The 21,227-nt window shown below is 49.0% G+C and overlaps 1 protein-coding gene across 1 annotated transcript; it reads right to left on the bottom strand.

The window, feature by feature from the left end:
• Positions 1 to 5,275: 5,275 nt before the first annotated feature.
• BCL2L10 (BCL2 like 10) lies at positions 5,276 to 17,386 on the bottom strand. Its single transcript, XM_056865933.1, has 2 exons — positions 16,963 to 17,386; positions 5,276 to 5,442 (listed from the first exon to the last, which is right to left on the bottom strand). Exons 1-2 carry the CDS (start codon positions 17,368 to 17,370, stop codon positions 5,311 to 5,313), a joined length of 540 nt encoding a protein of 179 aa, XP_056721911.1. The 5' UTR covers positions 17,371 to 17,386; the 3' UTR covers positions 5,276 to 5,310.
• Positions 17,387 to 21,227: the final 3,841 nt, after the last annotated feature.

The raw sequence follows: 21,227 nt of genomic DNA, 5'->3' as shown, positions 1-21,227 counted from the left end.
TGTGAACAGACTGCTGGACTAGATGGACCTGGGTCTGATCCAGCAGGGCTCTTCTTATGTTCTTATGTAATATAGCCTATACATGCTGGAAGATGCTTTATTGCAGACGTCATCAACAGACAGGTTTGTTCGCTGGCTTGCCTTCCCCATTGCCCCCGAACGGCCAGGAAACCGAAGACTTCCTAATTCAGAAGGGCCATTCCACCAAATTTAAACACCATGACGTGCAGGCGGGCAACGTTGGTGCCACCAAACCAGCAGGGCTTTGCTTATGTTCGTGGCATGCCCTCCCCGTTACCTAACGGGCCAAGTTAAGGATATTCTCCCAGATATTTGAGGGATTGTTTTGTTTTATTGCTTTCCCTGCTTTGGTTTTTTTTTTTTTTTAAACTGTTTTTAGTTCCAGTATGCTGATGTAATTGCTGTTTACTTGTAAGATTTAATAAGATTTCACTGTTGTTTCCATACTTTTTATCTATCATAAAGTGTCTCGGGACAAAATGTAAGAAACCCCAAGCAAGGTCAGACTGAATGCAGACAAGAATGAAAACTCCTTGAGTACCCACAGCCACCCTGTCCTCCAGAACAGCTGGATCCTAAATTTTCAGGAATGTGAAAAGGCTTTGCTACCAGTATCTTTACAGGAACACTGAGAGAATCAGTATTTTAAAAAAGAAATAAGGGGGCGGGGAAGGGTGTGGAGTTCCTTTCATTATCCCTTGTATATCTCTTTTTACAATAGGAGGCGGCTCCCGCATTCAGAAATAAACGCAAGGACATGCTAAAATTAAACGCAGGAACTCCCCTACGCGAGCTGCTGTCAAAGGTCAGAATCATTAGACACAAAATCCTAGGTGGAATGAAATTGTTGCGCAGTCATAAACATAAAAACATTTTTTTTAAATGTCCTGTGTTGTAGTTACTTCCTCCACCACCATCCCGGAGGTACTAGGTACTATCTACCATAGCTGCCGTGTGGCCTCATTTGCACAGGGTTTCTCCTGGGATCTCACCTGCTATGCTAACAGTAGCTGTAGCTACTAGAGCTACAGGCAATTACTTTAGGCTAATATCCCTTTCCTAATCTTGCCCTTAAAAAACACACACACAACTATGCAAGGTATTGCAATCGAAAACAAAACAATCCTTCCCTTTCTCTCTGGTATAATTTATGAATGGGAACCAGAAAATGAAAACTAAGAACTAACCCAGGTGGGACTTTGCACAAATATGAAAAAAGAAAACAGGAAGCAAATATTACGGAAACACTCCCATGCATTTCTTACTTCCTTGTTTCCTTGTACTCCATTCATCTGTTTATTAAACTGTTCCTCTGCTTGTAAGCACCTTTGGTTTCCCATTTGACAAGCCTTCAAGTTATATGTGGTCTTTCCAGAAGTAAAGTTCCCTCTGTCTAAAACTATACTCTTCGTTATATATAGTGATATATTAATAAGAGTGCATTTGTTGTGGTGTTGGGGAGTTTTACAGATGCTGTGGACCGCCAAAAAGACAGACACCTACCTCAGTGGGTTCTAGATCAAATCAAGCCTGGAACTGTCCCTAGAAGCTAACACGACTAAACTGAGGCTATCGTATTTGGGTCACATTACGAGAAGAGTCACTGGAAAAGACAATAAGGCTAGGAAAAGTTGAAGGCAGCAGGAAAAGAGGAAGACCCAACAGGAGATGGATGGACGTCACGGTCCTCAAGTTTGCAGGAGCTGAGCAAGGCTGTTAGCGATAGGACATTTTGGAGGACATTAATCCATGAGCCGCCATGAGTTGGAAACGACTTGATACACACACTGTTATAAAAAGCCCCAATGCTTGGACAACTTGTTCTGTTATTGGCAAAATTCACACCAGGAAATCTTGTAATGTTTGCACAGGGTTCAGTCGGCTTCATGGCAACCAACCTAGCTGGCACTCTTCAGTTCACAATAGATCCAGTTTGGGAGGTTATGAGAACAGAATTCCTGAATGGGAAATATTAGCAGGTATACAAATGACAGCATCTATTGAGGTGACTACTAGTCAGATGTTGTGTCCTCCACTGTATGTGGTCTCTCTAGTTGGGCTTAAGTGCTCAAATCCCTCCACAGGAATGAATTTACCAATAAACCCAATACTCACTCTAACACAGTGCGTGTCATTGGGGAGATATCCATGAGAGAAAACACAAAGTGTACCAAGTCTATGAGGAAAGGTTGAAGTTGTTGGGTATGTTTACCTTGAAGAGGAGAAGACTGAGAGGTGAGATGATAACCATCTTCAAGTACTTGAAGGGCTGTCATATAGAGTAGGGTGCTGAGTTGTTTTCTGTTGCCCCAGAAGGTCGGACCAGAACCAACGGGTTGAATTTAAATCAAAAGAGTTTCCGCCTAGACATTAGGAAGAACTTTCTAACAGAGCAATTCCTCAGTGGAACAGGCTTCTTCGGGAGGTGGTAAGCTCTCCTTCCCTGGAGGTTTTTAAGCAGAGGCTAGATGGCCATCCGTCAGCAATGCTGATTCTATGACCATAGGCAGATCATGAGAGGGAGGGCACCTTGGCCATCTTTTGGGCATGGAGTAGGGGTCACTGGGGGTGTGGGAGGTAGTTGTGAATTCCCTGCATTGTGCAGGGGGTTGGACTAGATGACCCTGGGGTCCCTTCCAACTCTGATTCTACCACGCCCCCTGCCATTACAATTGTTGTGTGTTAAGTGCCGTCAAGTTGCTTCCGACTCATGGTGACCCTATGAATCAAAGTCCTCCAAAATGTCCTATCTTTGACAGCCTTGCTCAGATCTTGCAAACTGAAGGCTGTGGCTTCCTTTATTATGTCAATTAGCGGTGGCAATACTATGCTATGTAGCCTGGATTATGAAGTTGTGGCCCACAATCTTCTTTATGCATAATCAGCAGCTGCAAGGAACAATCATAAAAAGTAACTTGGGTTTTCTTCTGCCTCCCCCCACCCAATGCATTTCAGATTTTGCAAGGTAACAGAACAGAAATGCACAAAAGAATCAACTGTTGCTCCCTACTGCAGAAGGGTTTGTCAACAATAATAATAATGAAACTGATGCATAACCTAACTACTGCGAACTCAGATATGTGTCTGCTCAAGACTTTGGTTTTACTGACGACGGCACTATCTCCTTAAAGTGATATAGAAAGCATCATGCCTCTCCAAAGGTCAAGTTCATACTGTTTGCCACATACTGTATAACACCAATAGGCGAAGTTCAGCCCTATTTAGTCAGCAGGCTCTTAGGCTGCAATCCCGCAAAGGGAACACCAGTGTGTACTGCGACAGCTGTCTTCCACAGCTACCTGTATAACGAATGGACCTTGGTTTAAATACAGGCATGCCTGTTATACTTTGATCATGTTATGAGAAGAGTCCCTGGAAAAGACAATCATGCTAGGAAAAGTTGAAGGCAGCAGGAAAAGACCCAACAAGAGACGGACTGATTCTGTAAAGGAAGCCACGGCCCTCAATTTGCAAGATCTGAGCAAGGCTGTTAAGGATACCCTATTATATTAGGTGCTGTGAAACACAGGCAGGATGCTGCTGCTGCAGTCGTCTTGTTTGTGGGCTTCCTAGAGGCACCTGGTTGGCCATCCTGTGAACAGACTGCTGGACTTGATGAAGAAGAGTTAGTTTTTATATTCAAACTTTCTCTACCGCTTAAGGGAGACTCTAACCGGCTTGCAATCCCCTTCCCCTCCCCACAATGGACACCCTGTGAGGTAGGTGGGGCTGAGAGAGCTCTAAGAGAGCTGTGGCTAGCCCAAGGTCATCCAGCTGGCTTCGGGTGGAGGAGTGGGGGAACAAACCCAGTTCACCAGATTAGCCTCCGCCGCTCATGTGGAGGAGTGGGGGAATCAAACCCGGTTCTCCAGATCACAGGCCAATGCTCCAAGTGCTGTTACTGCCCTTGGTTTCCACAGCCCCAGGAATAAACTTTGCCAGCATCAGAAATGGCTGCCTGGGGGTGGGGGGGTAGAGGGAAAAGCTGGAAAAATGGGCAACCATGAGCCCTCTCTGTTGACAGATCATGGGACGAACCCAGGGCTTGTGCCCTGTTACACCAAACTATAGAATCACAGGCCAAGGATGGGACAATTATATCCACTAACCAGAGGGCAAAAACCACCTAAGCAGAGCAGCAAGTACATATTGTGGCTTCTTCGGGTTCCCTTAAAGAGAAAAAGGGGCATGCCAACGCCAAGCAAATGCGCTCAATTTAAAATAAAAATATTCAGTTGTATTTATTCACATATTAAAACTGTACAAGCTAAACAAAATGACATTGAACGCTTCTGGAGACTATCTTTTACAATACACAGGACACAATACCAAAATTTGTTAAACAAGGCAGAAGACAAGTAGGTTCAGCCCAGAAAGCAATTGTGAGACAGCTTCTCGTTCCTTTAACAAAAAAAAAAAAAAACCAATGGAACTTAACAAAAATAGATGTTACCAACTACCAGTTATTATACAATGATAAATACTTCAAAAATATATTAAGTTATATGGAGTTTCTCGGTTTGACAGGAAATCCACGGAAATCCCAGCCTTCTATGGACTTCCAAAATAGACCAATTTCCAAAAAAAAAAAAAAAAAAAAAAAAAAGTTTTTTCAATAGTTAAACTCGCCTCAGTTAAAAGAACTGGTTCTTCAGCCTTCTGCTGTTTTGGTATCAACATTCGTCACCTACATGTAGTGTAAGTTGCATTAAGGTCATAACGGACAGACCACGTAAGATACAATGCTGTGTGCAATATGGATCTTGCAGTTATACATCGAGGAGTTCGATCGGTACTGTGCGTGCTTGCACCAAAGGTGGGATTTAAGCTCTTCATTCTTGCTAATACTGGCTCACATATCACAAAGGCAACTTCTTCCCCCTATACACACACACACATGCGCACGCACAAACGAAAATCCAAACACACGTCTTCACTTGGGTTCCATTGCAAGCCCATCTAACATATTTTAGCATAACATCCAGTACTCGGCGATTCTCTAGAATGGACTAACAAGACAACTACAGCTCTCACATCAAGGTCAAAAAAACAAAAAAGCATCCAAACTTAGGATTTAACCGGTCTTTGCTTCCATTTGTGTATTGCCGCTGCCATGGTGGGATATGTGCTTCGTTTTCCAACGTTCTGCTCCAGACGCCGATTAAAAAATATAAGCTTTCTGTCTTTCACCATCATAGAAATATAGAATGGACTCTTCACTGGTACGCGTTGGCAGTTTCGAAGAGTTTCCCCCCCCCTCCCCAAAGTCAAGTCCACCGATGTACTTTTTTATCGCACCGCCAAGAGGAAAGCCAATCCCGCCAGGCCAAATCCCGCGGCCGCCATGATAGCGTTGCTTATGGTACTGTTCTGGTCAGCTGCGTCGGAGCCGTGCTTGTTGAAGAAGTGATAGAACCCATCCTAGAAAAGGAAAGAGCGACATCTCACGTCAAGGGCATTTGGGAATTTGCATTCAATCTTGACATTTTTATTTTTTTTTATCCTGCCCATCTTCCAAGGAGCTCAGGACAGTGAACGGGCGGTCTCCCTCTCCACGTTATCTTCGCAACCACCCACGGGGAAGGGGAAGCTGAGAGTTGGGACCAGCCCAAAGTCACCCTGCAAACTTCATGGCAATCAAGAGATTTGAACCTGGGTCTCCCTGGCCCTAGCCCAGCACCACACCGGTTCTCTTAAAGATTTTCTTCAAGCCAACGAGGAAGTAGATTCCTTAGGGTAATTCGCTACTTCGACCAGTGGATGAAACTCACCACCAACTCATACCAGTCCAAACAAAGCACCTTTTAAAAGAGACCATTCATGTATTAAACCACAAGTCGCTGAATGAAGCCGTTGCCTAGTCATATGAAGTCAGTTCCAAAACTATGAGCTAGTTGGCTTGCTACCCCAGATGTTCTGGCAAGTGCCCAGTGGGGTGGGGTGGGGGGTCCCGAGCCAAGTTTGACACTATCCAACACCGCCCCCTTCTCCCCCGGTGGTCCAACCAGTTTAGCACGCACCAAACCATTCTGTCGCTCGCCACGGCTCCACGTCAAGTGGGACTACGAGAGCAAGCAAGAACCAAACACCGGCGAGCAGCTAAGGCCTCTACCTCTGCAGACGCCCATCCAAGAGTCGCCCCCCCATCGGCTACAAGTCGACAGATTCAGTACCGCAAGCCATGATTTGCGGCACGTGACCCCCGGGAACGGATATCTGCAGAAAGGTACTTTTCAGCCCCGTCCCCAGTTCTGAACGCGGTGCACGCGCGCATGCTCCAAGCAACTCAATCGGCAGTTGACCTATGACTGAGAAGAGACCGGCAGCTGCCTCACCGGATCTTTATTCACGATCAAGGAGAAACGGCAGTAACTCTACTCCAGATGGCCAGGCCTGAACCTTATCCGGCAGAGGTCTATGGAAACCAAGTTATGCCCTTAATTTCTTCCGGAACTTCGTTCTTTCTTCTTCAATTTGCGCCAACAATGGGAGCATTTTTCACTGAATGTCAGCTTACGCTGTTGTTGTTGGGGGTTTTCTTTTTGCTAGCAGCTGCTCTATCTGCATTAGCATTCAGGTGGGCAGATTACAGGGAAAGGGGAACCAACAACACCCCCCTGACCACCGCACACAGCTTGTACATGGAGAGGAAGAAGTTAAGCCAGTCACCTTTCAGAGTTGCTTTGTGTACATTCAACAAAGTAAAATCGGGTCTGCGGAACTGGAAACGAGGTGGGGAGGCTGCTATCCTACCGTTTATTTCCATTTCAGGGCTATTAAAAATGTGGGACAGAAAGTTCTCTACTGGGGGAAAAAAACGGTTTTCCACTGCTATAATTTTCCTACGGAAGATTTTTTTTTTGTTTCTATTGCATATCAGCTGGATCTGAACACGAGTAAGCGCCTCCGACTCAGACAGAGCACATTAGACAGTTATTCCATCAGCTAAAAAAAAAAAGACATAAAAATTCAGCATGGCAAGCCATGTTGTAGCACAAATGCTACTTGATCAGAAATCTGTAGAAAGGTACCTTTTGGTCCATCCCAGTAACGGATATGGTTAAAATTCACTTTAGATTATATCAAATCTAGCACACCCCATCTTAAATCACATTAAAGGTAAAGGTCCCCTGTGCAAGCATGGGGTCATTCCTGACCCATGGGGCGGCGTCACATCCTGACGTTTCCTAGGCAGACTTTGTTTGAGGGGGGTTTGCCAGTGCCTTCCCCAGTCGTCTCCCCTTTACCCCCAGCAAGCTGGGTGCTCATTTTACAGACTTCGGAAGGGGGGAAGCCTGAGTCAACCTTGAGCCGGCTACCTGAAACCGACTTCCGTCGGGATCGAACTCAGGTCATGAGCAGAGCTTGGACTGCAGTACTGCAGCTTACCACTCTGCGCCATGGGGCTCCTATAAATCACATTAAGTTGTGTTTAAATTGAATTTTGTCCTTTGCAAAATAAAGACTCCAGATGCTTAGGCAAGTATTAAAATGTCATGTACTTGGTTTTGTTTACGGAGTACAACTCCATTTGAATGGAGACATTTTCTGATGCGGGAAAGCCCCACGCACCTGTTAAGAACCATTTCCGGTCCACTACTTGCGTTCACTTAAAAAAAATCCTACCAGCACAATTAAGAATTTCACGATGTTTCTTCCTGCTGTGAGAAGCGTTGCTAACGTTTCACAGGGATGGCTCGGTTTTTTGTATAACCCATCTTATTTAAACTCCAACCTTTCAGTATACTAACAGGCCCAAGATACTGACAGGTAAGGATATACATTTTTTGCTTTAGGTTCATCCACATTCTTAGCGTGGTGTAGTGGTTAAGAGCAGGGGCTTGGAGCAGTGGAGTCTGATCCAGAGAACCAGGTTTGATTCCCCACTCCTCCTCCACATGAGCGGCGGAGGCTAATCTGGTGAACCGGATTTGTTTCCCCACTCCTACACATGAAGCCAGCTGGGTGGCCTTGGGCTAGTCACAGCTCTCTCAGCCCCACCGACCTCACAGAGTGTCTGTTGTGGGGAGGGAAGGTTTTGTAAGCTGGTTTGAGTCTCCCTTAAGTGGTACAGAAAGTCGGCATATAAAAGCCAACTCTTCTTAACCTTAGACACCAGGAAAGAAAGCTTGTTTCTACAAAAGGGCCCCAAATCCAGCAACCACATCAAAACTTTGTTGTCTGCAAAGGCCGCAATTGCACAATGCATAGTTAAATTGTGGAACTCCCTGCCCCAGGATGTGGTGTCGGCTGCCAACTTGGAAGGCTATTCATGGCTACTAGTAAAAATAGATACTAGTCATGATGCACCCCTATTCTCTCCAGGATCAGAGGAGCATGCCTATTCTATTAGATGCTGTGGAACACAGGCAGGATAATGCTGCTGCATCTTCTTTGGGGGCTTCCTACAGGCCCCTGGTTGGCCACTGTGTGAACAGACTGATGGACTTGATGGGCCTTGGTCTGATCCAACATGGCCTTTCTTATGTTTTTATGGAGGAGAGGGCTATTCATGGCTACTAGTCAAAATGGCTACTAGTCATGATGCATACCTATTCTCTCCAGGATCAGAGGAGCATGCCTATTGTATCATTAGATGCTGTGCAACGGAGGCAGGAGAATGCTGCTGCAGTTGTCTTGTTTGTGGTCTTCCTAGAGGCACCTGGTTGGCCACTGTGTGAACAGACTGCTGGACCTGATGGGCCTGGGTCTGATCCAGCAGGGCCTTTCTTAATGGACTGGGTGGGCAAACAAAAATCTTTCCCTTTCTAAAGCCAACAAAGCGAGCTGCATCTCTGCCACCCACCCAAATGATAGGATATTTTAAACCAGGAAGGAACGCTGCTCTCCCAAGGGCTCCGCTGAAGCAATTTCATCGATGGAAATGGAATGCAGTTATGTCCCAACGGTGAGGACGCAAGAGACACTTCCCACATTACGTTTATGAATGCATAAATGGGCACACCACCCAGCAGCTTCTAACTCATGTGCTAAAGCGGTCCAAAGGTCATGACTACATATACACACACACACACTTTTGGGTTGCTGGCTTCCCAACACGTGACGACTGTCACACATGGTTTCCTCCATAGCCACACAAAGGTCATACACATGATTAAGCCTTTTAAAGATGATCTCCCTTGCCTGCTTCAAAGCAGGCCCCTACGAACGGCTGAAGAGCGGCATCCGATTACATTGTCCATGGGTGAAAAAATAAGCTTTTGTCCAATAAAATCTTTGGGGCCTTCTTTCCGTAGGTGCTTTGGGATATTTGCTGACTGCAGAATGTGACTTTGCAGAGATGTGGGGGGAGATGTGACCAGATTTCACCAAGGGGCAAGCCTGAATAGACTTTCCCACCAATTGCCTGTTTGAAAACTGAGAACTGAATGCAGGTTTCTATGTATTCTTTACCCTAGGACTGTGGGAAATAGTTGCTTTGAAGTTGATTATTCAACATTCCTGGCAGAGGTTTAAACCCGCACCCACGCTCGACAATGGCCAGCACCAGATACTTCAGAGAGGCAGAAACTCTACACTGGGGAAAAAAAGAAACCCTTAGTTAACTGGAAGAAGTTTCTGTAATCTTCAGCTGGGCTTTTGCTTGAGCCAGAATAAGAAATCCATTCCTAGGGGGGTTAAAACATTACTGCTGACCGGCCGCCTTAGAAATGGATTGTTTCTTTTTGCAAATGATCCCATAACGCCTAAAATTCAAAGACAGAGAAACCTTATGCATATTAACCAGAGCGTTTCTTTTCTTTTTTTAAATTTAACTCTGAGATTCTAGCACACAGAAAGGCTTTATTATTATGCTTTTAAGTGGGATGACCTTCTTGGAGTTTTAAGGGCTGGAAAAATTCCAAGCACTTAACAATCTGAAATATTTTCTCTCCGGCCTTGATTTTTATCTAAGACGCAACAAAGGCGTTTGTTGGCAGGGTTCTCATGCCAGGTCCTTGGGAAAAGCGGGGGGTGGGGAGGAAGGCAGGGTTGTGGAAATAATGAAAATACCCCCAAAATGGCCCAGGGAAATACCCTGTCTTGCTCATGCCTCCAGAGGGAGCAAAATCCCTTGCACTAGAAGAAGAGTTGGTTTTTATATGCCAACTTTCTCTACCACTTAAGGAAGAATCAAACCGGCTTACAATCCCTTCCCCTTCCCACAACAGACACCCTGTGAGGTAGGTGGGGCTGAGAGAGCTCAAAGAGAGCTGTGACTAGCCCAAGATCATGCAGCTGGCTTCATGGGGAGGAGTGGGGAATCAAACCCGGTTCTCCAGATTAGAGTCCACCGCTCCAAACCACCGTTAACCACTACACCACGCTGGCACTAGAACCTGCGGGATGCCTTCTCAGATGCAATGTAAGCTTCAGCCCAAACGATGCTTCAACAGCAACAATCCTGGCCTTCTACCCTCTTGCAAGACATGGCATCAAGCTGAGAAAGCCAACCAATCTTACCCAACATTGCTCCCCCCACCCCGCAAAGGAAAGAACATAAAGGAAACTGCCATATTGTCAGCTGCTCATGCCCCACAAGTACCTTCCAGATTCAGAGCTAAAACCTTGCTTCCTAAAAAAAAGAAGAAAAAGGAATCTCCCATGCATTGCAAGCTTCATGAACAATACCTGAAATATGGCATGAGACGATTACTGGAACCACTCCAAGGGTGATATCAGGGGTTAAAGAGTACTTATACATAGCATTCTATATTTAACAACAATTATGAGCCACAGTTTAGGGGCGATGCTTCATTCACTACGTTTCCTGGTGATGGCTGCCAACTGGGAAGGCTTGAAGAGGGGAGTGGACATGTTCACAGAGGAGAGGGCTATCCATGGCTACTAGTCAAAATGGAGACTAGTCATGATGCATACCTATTATCTTCAGGATCACAGGAGCATGCCTATTATATTAGGTGCTGCGGAACACAGGCACGATGCTGCTGTAGTCGTCTGGCTTGGGGGCTTCCTAGAGGCACCTGGTTGGCCACTGTGGGAACAGACTGCTGGACCTCGGTCTGATCCAGCAGGGCTTTTCTTATGTTCTTATGGAGGATGGGGCTATTATCCATGGCTACTAGACAAAATGGATACTAGTCATGATGTACATACCTAATCTCTCCAGGATCAGAGGAGCATGCCTATTATCTTAGGTGCTTTGGAACACCGGCAGGATGGTGCTGCTGCAGCCGTCTTGCTTGTGGTCTTCCTAGAGGCCCTTGGTTGGCCACCATGTGAACAGACTGCTGGACTTGATGGGCCTTGGTCTGATCCAGCAAGGCTTTTCTTATGTTCTTTTGTAATATAGCCTATACCTGCTGGAAGATGCTTTATTGCAGACGTCATCAACAGACAGGTTTGTTCACTGGCTTGCCTTCCCCATTGCCCCTGAATGGCCAGGAAATCGAAGACTTCCTAATTCAGAAGGGCCATTTCACCAGATTTAAAGACCATGACGTGCAGGCGGGCAATGTTAGTGCCACCAAACCATTTGCCTGCCACCCGTGAGGGGCGGGATTGTGTGAGCCAGAGGCTTTCTGGGATTGTTATTGTCACAACTAAACCAGTGCTTATTGGTGATGCCTTGGGGTGGTCAAACTATGCTTGCATGCTGTTCTCAGGAGTAATCTTTTCATATTTAGCAAGCCACACTTCTGACTCCATTCTGGTAGGCGCTTACTGGATTTCAAAGAAAGGTACCCTGCGTGGTCAGCCCTCAAAGACAATTCGAAACTTCACCTGGCCCGAAACGTGGTAGTTCAGCTTTCATCCGGACCTGATCACTAGCATCTGAACACATGAAGCTGCCTTATACTGAACCAGACCCTTGGCCCATCAAGGTTAGTATTGTCTACTCAGACCGGCAGTGGCTCTCCAGGGTCTTTCACATCACCTACTTGCCTAGTCCCTTTAACTGGAGATGCGGGGATTGAACCAGGGACCTTCTGCATGCCAAGCAGATCTCTACCACTGAGCCATGGCCCCTCCCCGTGGCTCTCCACGGTCTCAGCCAGAGGTCTTTCACATCACCTACTTGCCTAGCCTCTTTAACTGGAGATGCTGGGGATTGAACCTGGGCCCTTCTGCATGCCAAGCAGATGCTCTACCACTGACCCATGGCCCCTCCCCAAGATCTCCCATGATCTGCTCTGAATCTAGCCCCCCCCCCCCAAAAAAAACCTACATTACAGTTGCTGGTTTTGACCTTTAAAGCCTTAAACAGTATTTAGACAGATGTTTTGCAAGCCTTCACATGTGCAACCTGGAAACACGTCGGCAAAAAACTGACAGCTGCTGACAGGAACTCCTCCCTGTTCTTGGGAAAAGACTCCACAACAGACAAAGGATCTTCCTTGTATCCAGTCATGGGGATAAAATCAGTAGTGGTGATTAATCTTATACAGGAGACACCCCAAGCCAAGGAGCGCCGTTGTACCCAAGACTCGGAGGCTGGGAGACTGTAGGACATATGTATAATTTGAGTTCCTACGATACTAGCACTAGGCCAATTCACTGCTGCTTCTGCACTAGACTATGGGTTTCAGGATGCCAACTCCGGGTTGAGAATTTCCTGGAGATTTGGAGGTAGAGTCTCGGGACAGGAAGGACCTCAGCAGGGTATAATACCATGCCGCCGCCCCCATCCAAAGCAGCCATTTTCTCCAGGGGAGAACACGATCTCTGTTTTCTGGAGATCACCTGTAGTTCTGGGAGATCTCCAGGTCCTACCAGAAGGCTGGCAACCCTAGGTTGGATATGACCAACTCGTCCCTCTCACCCAGTTCCCCTGCTTCTTATGGCCCCTGGATTTTGTACAGACAGGTCCCATGATTCTCAACATAGCCTTTTGGGTGTTTAGAAAGGACCCCCCTTTTTCACTAGAGGAGAAGTTGATCGCATCCAACTCTATATACCCGAGATCACCTGTAGTTCTGGGAGATCTCCAGGTCCCACCAGAAGGTTGGCAACTCTAGGTTGGATACAGCCAAATTGTCCCACTCACACCCACCCATTTCCCTTCCTCCTTATAGCTCCTGGATTTTGGACAGACAGGTCCCAGGATCCTCAATGTAGCCTTTTGGGTGTTCAGAAAGGACCCTCCCCTTTTTTTCACTAGAGGAGAAATTGATGGCGTCCAACCCTATATACCCAATTTTCAGTTTCCTAGCCAGGCACATTTTTTACAAAAAGCCATTTTTAAGGTGAGGTACCCATACTAGAAAAGAAGAAGAGTTGGTTTTTACACGCCGACTTTCTCTACCACTTAAGGGAAACGCAAACGGGCTTACAATCCCCTTCCCTTCCCCACAACAGACACCCTGTGAGGTGGGTGAGGCTGAGAGAGCTGTGACTAGGCCAAGGTCACCCAGCTGGCTTCATGTGTAGGAGTGGGGAAACAAATCCAGTTCACCAGATTAGCCTCCGCCGCAGAGCGGGGGATCGAACCCGGTTCGCCAGATCAGAGTCCACTGCTCCAAACCACCGCTCTTAACCACTACACCACGCTGGCCCTCAATTATACCCAGTTTCCAGTTTCCTAGCCAGGCACATTAAAAAAAAAAAAAAAGACAGTTTTAAGGTGGAGTACCCATTTTAGAAAAGAGGTAGAATTTGCACAGAGCATAAATACTCTAGAGCCTACCCTATTGACTCAGCCAGCTCCCAATAATATGTAGGCGTGCTATTTCACTAGGATCCCTTGCAGAGCAGGTAAGATCACCTTTAATGTGTTGTCACAGCTACAGAACAGCGCCTTAGAAAATCAAGGAGTCAGTGTATTGCTCAAAGAAAGAACGCTCCTGTAAGGGGATGAAAGCAGTACCACAGGCTGTCCCGTACCCAAAGAACCCTGAAACTCATTACCGGGAAACCACAACCCATGCCAACAAGATTACCACATGCAACAGACTCAGAAGCAGAGAATCTCCTAATTAAAGCCAGGCCCGTCACAAATAGATGCTTGCTCAGCTCGACTGGCCCCTATCATTCATTTCTTTGCCATCTACAACACAAATCGGCGCGGCCTCATACTGAATCAGACCCTTGGTCCATCAAAGTCAGAGTTGTCTACGCTGACCAGCAGCGGCTCTCCAGGGTCTCATGCAGAGGTCTTTCCCATCACCTACTTGCCTAGTCCCTTTAACTGGAGATGCCAGGGACTGAACCTGTGACCTTCTGCATGCCAAGCAGATGCTCTACCACTGATCCACGGCCCTTCTCCATGGCTCTCCAGGGTCTCAGTCTGAGGTCTTTCACATCACCTACTTGCCTAGTCCCTTTAACTGGAGATGCCAGGGACTGAACATGGGACCTTCTGCATGCCAAGCAGATGCTCTACCACTGAGCCATGGCCCATCCCCATGAAGCTGCCTTCTACTGAATCAGACCCTTGGTCCATCAAAGTCAGCGTTGTCTACTCTGACCGGCAGCGGCTCTCGGGGGTCTCAGGCAGAGGTCTTTCACATCACCTACCTGCCCAGTCCCTTTAACTGGAGATGCTGGGGATTGAACCTGGGACCTTCTGCACGCCAAGCAGAGGCTCTACCACTGAGCCACAGCCCCTACCCACAGTTCGAAGCCCCACTCTGCCACTGAAGGTCAAGTGCCAATCCTACAATCTCAGCCACATAGGTATGCTGCAAAAATAAAATGGGGAAGAGGAAGACCCCCATATGCCCGCTTTGAGCAGGAAGGAAGGAAGGAAGGAAGGAAGGAAGGAAGGAAGGAAGGAAGGAAGGAAGGAAGGAAGGAAGGAAGGAAGGAAGGAAGGAAGGAAGGAAGGAAGGAAGGAAGGAAGGAAGGAAGGAAGGAAGGAAGGAAGGAGAGCAGGACCAAAAAAATGGATCTAGAAATGTAAATTGTGCGTCTGACGTTCAGCCCTCCTGTTAGTTTTAAGGGGGGGGGGGAGTTTCAAGTGCTCATTGGTGTGGAAATTTCCAGGAACGGGATCCCGGAGGCTCAAAATCTTCCACTCTTGACCTTTCCCGCTCCACAGGCCAGTTTTTTTTCACCTTGCGCCACCCGGCTCCTTCCCAGAAGCATTCCAACTTCTGCAGGTCTCCAGCCAATATTACCAGAAGGCCAAACAGATGCCCTTTGGCCTCTGCATAAACTAGGGTTGCCAGGTCCCTCTTCGCCACCGGCGGGAGGTTTCCGAGGCGGAGCCTGTGGAGGGCGGCTTCAACGCCATAGAGTCCAACGGCCAAAGCGGCCATCTTCTCCACTGATCGCTTGTCGGCTGGAGACCAGTTGTAATAGCGGGAGATCTCCAGCTAGTACCTGGAGACTGGCAACCCTGGCATAAGCGGCCGCATAGCGAAAACCTGGCCCCTTTGCAACCAACGGTGAGCACAAAACGCCAGTTCATGGAACCATAGAGTTGGAAGGGACCACCAGGGTCATCTAGTCCAACCCCCCTGCACAATGCAGGAAACCCACAACCACACCCGCAGCTGCTGGAGAAGCTGAGCTTGTCCCGGGCCAGGCAGGGCTCCTTGTACCCATTTTTGGGCAAATGCATCATTGGGATCCTGGAGACTACGCGATGCACCGACCAGTTTTATATTTAAAGGGACAAAGGATGGAAGGGGGGGGGAAGAAGAGGGAAAGGAGGCCTGGTCAAGTCCTTTCCAAGGCAACTTCTCGGCTTGTTGCAGAATTCGTTTCCCTTATATGGGAAAAAATATACCCAGGGCTCCCTGATGCAAGGAACAGTCATCCATCCCTCCACCCTCCTCTCTTCCCACCCGCCCCTCCAACTCCGGTTTGTTCTGGAAGCACAACCTCATGGAGGTTAGGCGGGTGGGGGACGGGGGAGCTCGCCCTGCCCCCTCCCCTCCGGAAAGGGGGTCTCGCGCCGGAGCCTCGGAGAGGAGGGGGCGGCGCCCGCGCGCGCGCCTGGCAAGGAGCAGCGGGGGAGGGGGGGGGAGAAGGGCTTTCCCCAAGGTCGTCCTACCGCCAAGGAGCCCGCGGCCGAGGCGGAGGGGAGGCCGCCCGCCTTCCAGGACCGGCTGGCCTCTCCCCCGCTCCCTGGGGCGTGCAGAAGCCCCCCACCCCTCCCCAGCAAAATGCACAGGGCGGATTTGCAATTGCGGGGGGGGGGGCAAACTGAAGGGAGGGGATTGCAATTGGGGGAGCAAAACTGAAGGGGGGGATGGCAATCGGCGGGGGCGCGAAATTGAAAGGGGGAGCAAAATTGAAGGGATTGCAATTGCGGGGGAGCAAAACTGAAGGGGGGATTGCAATCGGGGGGAGCAAAACTGAAGGGGGGATTGCAATCGGGGGGAGCAAAACTGAAGGGGGGATTGCAATCGGGGGGAGCAAAACTGAAGGGGGGATTGCAATCGGGGGGAGCAAAACTGAAGGGGGGATTGCAATTGCGGGGGAGCAAAACTGAAGGGGGGATTGCAATTGGGGGAGCAAAACTGAAGGGGGGATTGCAATTGGGGGAGCAACATTGAAGGGGGGATTGCAATTGGGGGAGCAAAACTGAAGGGGGGATTGCAATTGCGGGGGAACAAAATGCAAAGGGGGATTGCAATTGGGGGAGCAAAATTGAAGGGGGGATTGCAATTGGGGGAGCAAAACTGAAGGGGGGATTGCAATTGCGGGCGAGCAAAATGCAAAGGGGGATTGCAATCGGCGGGGGCAAAACTGAAGGGGGGATTGCAATTGGGGGAGCAAAATGCAAGGGGGGTTGGGTTTGCAATTGTGGGGCAGGCGCCGGGAAGAGAGAAAGAGAGCAAAAGGGGGGGGTACCAGACGAGCCTCTTCCTGCGCGCACGGGGAGGGGGGAAGGCGCGCGCCCCCGGAGGGGGGACCCCCCTCCCCTCCCCTCCCCAGGCCCCGGCGCGCCCGGACGGAAGCGCAGCCATTGCCAAGGGAAGGGGCCGGGCCGGGGCGGCGAGCGGCGCCCCCTCCTCCTCCTCCTCTTACCCATCCTCCGTGCGCCTCCATCCACTCGCGCTTCTCGCCGGCCAGGTAGGCGACCAGCGCCTCGGCCAGGGCGGCCCCCTCCTCGCGGCCCCCGCCGCGCTCGGCCAGGGCGGCCGCCAGGCTGCCGGCGAAGGCCACCAGCGCCGCCACCCGGCCCCAGTTGAGGCCGCCGTCGGCTTCCAGCTGCGCCGCCACGCGGGCCAGGTGCGCGGCCGCCCCGCCGGGCGCGGGCAGGGCGGCGGGCGCGCAGGCCGCGCGGAAGAAGCCCCGCTCGCGGCTCTCCAGCTCCGCGGCCACGCGCCGCAGGGCCTGCGCCGTGCGGCTGGGCGGCCGCGCCGAGCCGCCCAGGCGGTGCTGCAGGTAGTCGTCCACCAGCTGCGCCGTCTCGGCCGGCAGCGCGCGCGGCATGGCGATGGCGGCGGCGGAGGAGCGGGAGGACCGGGGCCCTGTGCCGGCGCCGGGCGCTGCCTAAGAAGCCGCCCCCGCCCCCGCGCCTGCCCACGTGGCCCGGCCGGCTTCGGCGGCTCCGCCCCCCGAAGCCGGAGAGCTCCGCGGCCCCCTCTCCTGGCCGAAGGAGGCGAGGGGCGCGCGCGCGTCCGTCCGTCGGGCCCGGCGCGTCACTGCGCGCGCGATCGTGGGCCCGGGCGGGGTGGGGAACGCGGAGGGTCCCCCCCCCGCCGGGGATGCCCCTGGAGACGCGCGCGCGCGCGGCCAGGGTTCCTTTTAGTCTCCCGGGGGCCCCTGGGCTCCGGCGGAGCGGCCCTGGCTCAGCGGTAGAGCGTCTGCTCGGCACGCAGATGGGCGCAGGTTCAATCCCCGCCATCTCCAGTTAAAGGGACACGGGCAAGGAGGCGATGGGAAGGACCTCTGCCTGGGACCCTGGAGAGCCATGGGGAGGGGCTGTGGCTCAGTGCTTGGAATGCAGAAGGTCCCAGGGTCAATCCCCGGCATCTCCAGTTAAAAGGGACTACGCAAGTAGGTGATGTGAAAGACCTCTGCCTGAGACCCCCGAGAGCCATGGGGATGGGGCATGGCTTCAGTGGTAGAGCGTCTGCCTGCCACGCAGAAGGCCCCCGGTTCAACCCTCAGCATCTCCAGTTAAGGGACTGGGCAGGTTAGGCGATGGGAAAGACCCCTGCTTGAGACCTTGCAGAGCCACGGACAGGGGCTCAGTGGTACGCAGAAGGCCCCAGGTTCAGTCCCCGCCATCTCCAGTTAAAGGGACCGGGCATTTAGGTGATGAGACCCTGGAGAACCAGCAGGTTCAGTAACCGGTATCTCCAGTTAAGGGGACTAGGTGATATCAAAGACCCCTGGAGAGCCATGGGGAGGGGCCATGGCTCAGTGGTAGAGCATCTGCTTGGCATGCAGAAGGCCCCAGGTTCAATCCCCGGCATCTCCAGTTAAAGGGACTAGGCAAGCAGGTGATGCGAAAGACCTCCGCCTGAGACCCTGGAGAGCTGCTGCCGGGTACTGACTTTGATGTACCCAGGGTCTGATTTAGAATAAGGAAGCTTAATGGGGATAGGTCATAGCTCAGTGGTAGAGCCTCTGCTTGGCACGCAGGAGATCCCAGGTTCAATCCCCGGCCTCTCCAGTTCGAGGGACCAGGCAAGTAGGGGATGGTAAAGACCCCTGCCTGGTCAGAGTATGGACCAAGGGTCTGACTCAATAGAAGGTAGCTTCATGTCTTCTACAGCTACTGACAGATTAACACTGTTGTCATCCTATTGCCTTCACTTTCTTTCTTTTTTGTATACTAAGTTCTTTTGTATATCTTGACTTATTCTGTAGTATTTTGTATACTTCAATACAACTACTAAAATTTTAGTAGTGATCTATCTGCATGCGTAGAAAAGAGCAAGAGCAGAGTAGCACCTTAAAGGCGAACACAATTTCTGTGTGCGTAGAAAAGAGCAAGAGCAGAGTAGCACCTTAAAGGCGAACACAATTTCTGGCTGTAGCTCACGAAAGCTCACACCCTGCCTGAAATTTTGTTAGTCTTTACGATACTGCTGGGACTCCTCCTCTTTTCTACTGCTACAGACCAAGGCAGCTCCCCATCTTGCCCTTTTCTCCACTGTAGAGCCACTTACGTTGGAGAAAGGCTTCTTCGGACAAAGGCAGGCTTTCAACCGAGCAGATTGATAGGATATAAGCCACTAGTGTAGAGTTCAACGTGCATCAACACGCACCTTTGACTCATCAAGTTATCAGTGCTGCAATATATACATAATACAGAAAATCACAAAGATGGGAAGGATGTTTCTTTTTTTTCTGGTGAATTTCTTTAGGGGAAAAAGTCACCTGCTTAGCTGTACAAAGCCTTATTTCACAGCGCACAATTTTTTGACGCTGTACAAAATGTGTCTACCTGCACGTTATAATAAACAGTGGTCATAAGAACCCCAAGCTATTTTGTAAATTTTTAATCGTTTATTTTCTACATTATTGCATGCTTTGTCACAACCCCAGCACTATGAAACCCTCTGGAAACCCCCACAAATGTGTTACTTTTTGAGAGTTTCATAGTATAAGCTCTCGTGTCTGACGAAGGGAGCATTGACTATTGAAAGCTTATATCCCCAAACTGTTGTTTGTCTCTAAGGTGCTGCTGGACTCTGATCTAACTTGTGCTGCAGACCCAACATGGCTACCCCTCTGAAAGAATTCAGCAAAGAGCATTCATTTTCAGACGAATGAAACAATTAATTTAAAAAACAATGTTTGTTACTTTTACTATTGTAACAAAACCATGAATTAAAGTGAACAAACAAATACCATTCATTTATTTTCACCGGTGCCTAGCGATCTGAGTTCAAGGAGGTGGGGAAAAGGTCAGTAGAGATGGATAAGAAACTGACACCTATGTTTTCCAATCATCCAAGTCAAGCAGTTCTTGCAACAGCAGAAGTTCAAGCAGAAGTCAAGAGGGGCGGGGGCGGGGGGGGCGGGGAGGAAAGAGTTGGGAAACTGACATCAAAGCATTCCCATTGAAACAAAAATAAATGTGGTAATATTAATGAGAATGCTAATAAATATAACCAAAAATGGATTAAGCTTTTGAAACAAAAGAAAAACAAAAAGAACTGGACATTCCCGTCAGGTAGTATGATGACAGGTTTCTTGCAAGATCCTTGGAGAATGCATATTATGATTTCCTGTTAAGTTTCAGCTTTTTATTTTATCCTATTTTGTTAACACAAAAGAAGCATCAAAAATGTATGGAAAGAAAAGGTATCTTCTTTTTTTATTAAAAGCATAAAGAAGCGTCAGAAATGTATGGAAAAGAAAGGTACCTTTTTAAATTAAAAGGATACAGACCCAATCATAGAGGCAAAGATTCTCAGTATGTAAAATAACAATTTATTACACGGAGACCCATTCATACCGTAAGTATCAACATTCAAAACGCAAAACACCTTGTCAAGTAAGTACTGCCTAATTCCACATGTGCAGTGTGTCAGCTTGGCGTTGTGTAACGTGCTCTAACATTTACAGGGTTTTTTTTTTTTTTTTTACAGCGCGTTCAATTTGTCACAGGCATTATTTGCCACAAACATTGCAAAGCACAGAGGATTATTTTCCCCAAACAGAAGATGTGGGAACTGATTCGACAAGGACCATAGAAGCCTGAGAAGTTCCCAGATTAACAACAGCACGCCAGTCACATTACAGTTGAATCCGTTCTTGACTTACGCAGCCACATTTTCGTGAACAAAATAATTGCCTAAGATAAGTATTTACACCTCTTAAAAATAAATATTTTTTAAAAATCTATTCCGTAAGTGAAGTTCAATTTGTTGGCTGAACTAGCGGTACCAAATCGTTCAAATACGGACCGAAATAACTCTAACATATGCTTTCTATATCCTTACAGTGTATCCCTTATAAAGAGACCGGGGCGGCTCCAACCACCTTCCAAGTAGGCTTCCTCCAATGGAAGAGCCACTAACAGTGCAATCCTAAGGAGAGTTACACCAGTAAGCCCATTCATTTCAATGGACTTAGACTGGAGTAACTTTCCTTAGGATTGCACTGTTCATTGGAGAAAGGCTTCATACAAAGGTCCCCTGTGCAAGCACCGGGTCATTCCTGACCCATGGGGTGACGTCACCTCCCGTTTCCTAGGCAGACTTTGTTTACGGGGTGGTTTGCCAGTGCCTTCCCCAGTCGTCTTCCCTTTACTCCCAGCAAGCCGGGTCCTCATTTGACCGACCTCGGAAGGATGTAAGTCAACCTTGAGCCAGCTACCTGAAACCGAC

Source organism: Euleptes europaea, chromosome 20, assembly GCF_029931775.1.
Source record: "Euleptes europaea isolate rEulEur1 chromosome 20, rEulEur1.hap1, whole genome shotgun sequence".
In the NCBI taxonomy this organism is placed as follows: Eukaryota; Metazoa; Chordata; class Lepidosauria; order Squamata; family Sphaerodactylidae; genus Euleptes; species Euleptes europaea.
The sequence above is the reverse complement of the archived record's forward strand: the minus strand, read 5'-3'. Positions and strand labels throughout refer to the sequence as shown.

What these genes read in the sequence shown, in the direction of transcription:
- BCL2L10 (XM_056865933.1), bottom strand. Translation starts at nt 17,370, where the DNA reads ATGCCGCGCGCGCTGCCGGCCGAGACGGCGCAGCTGGTGGACGACTAC. An exon ending in TGGAGGCGCACGGAGGATGG is followed by an intron (nt 5,443 to 16,962) that starts GTAAGAGGAGGA and finishes TTCCTTTTCTAG; the next exon opens with GATGGGTTCTATCACTTCTT.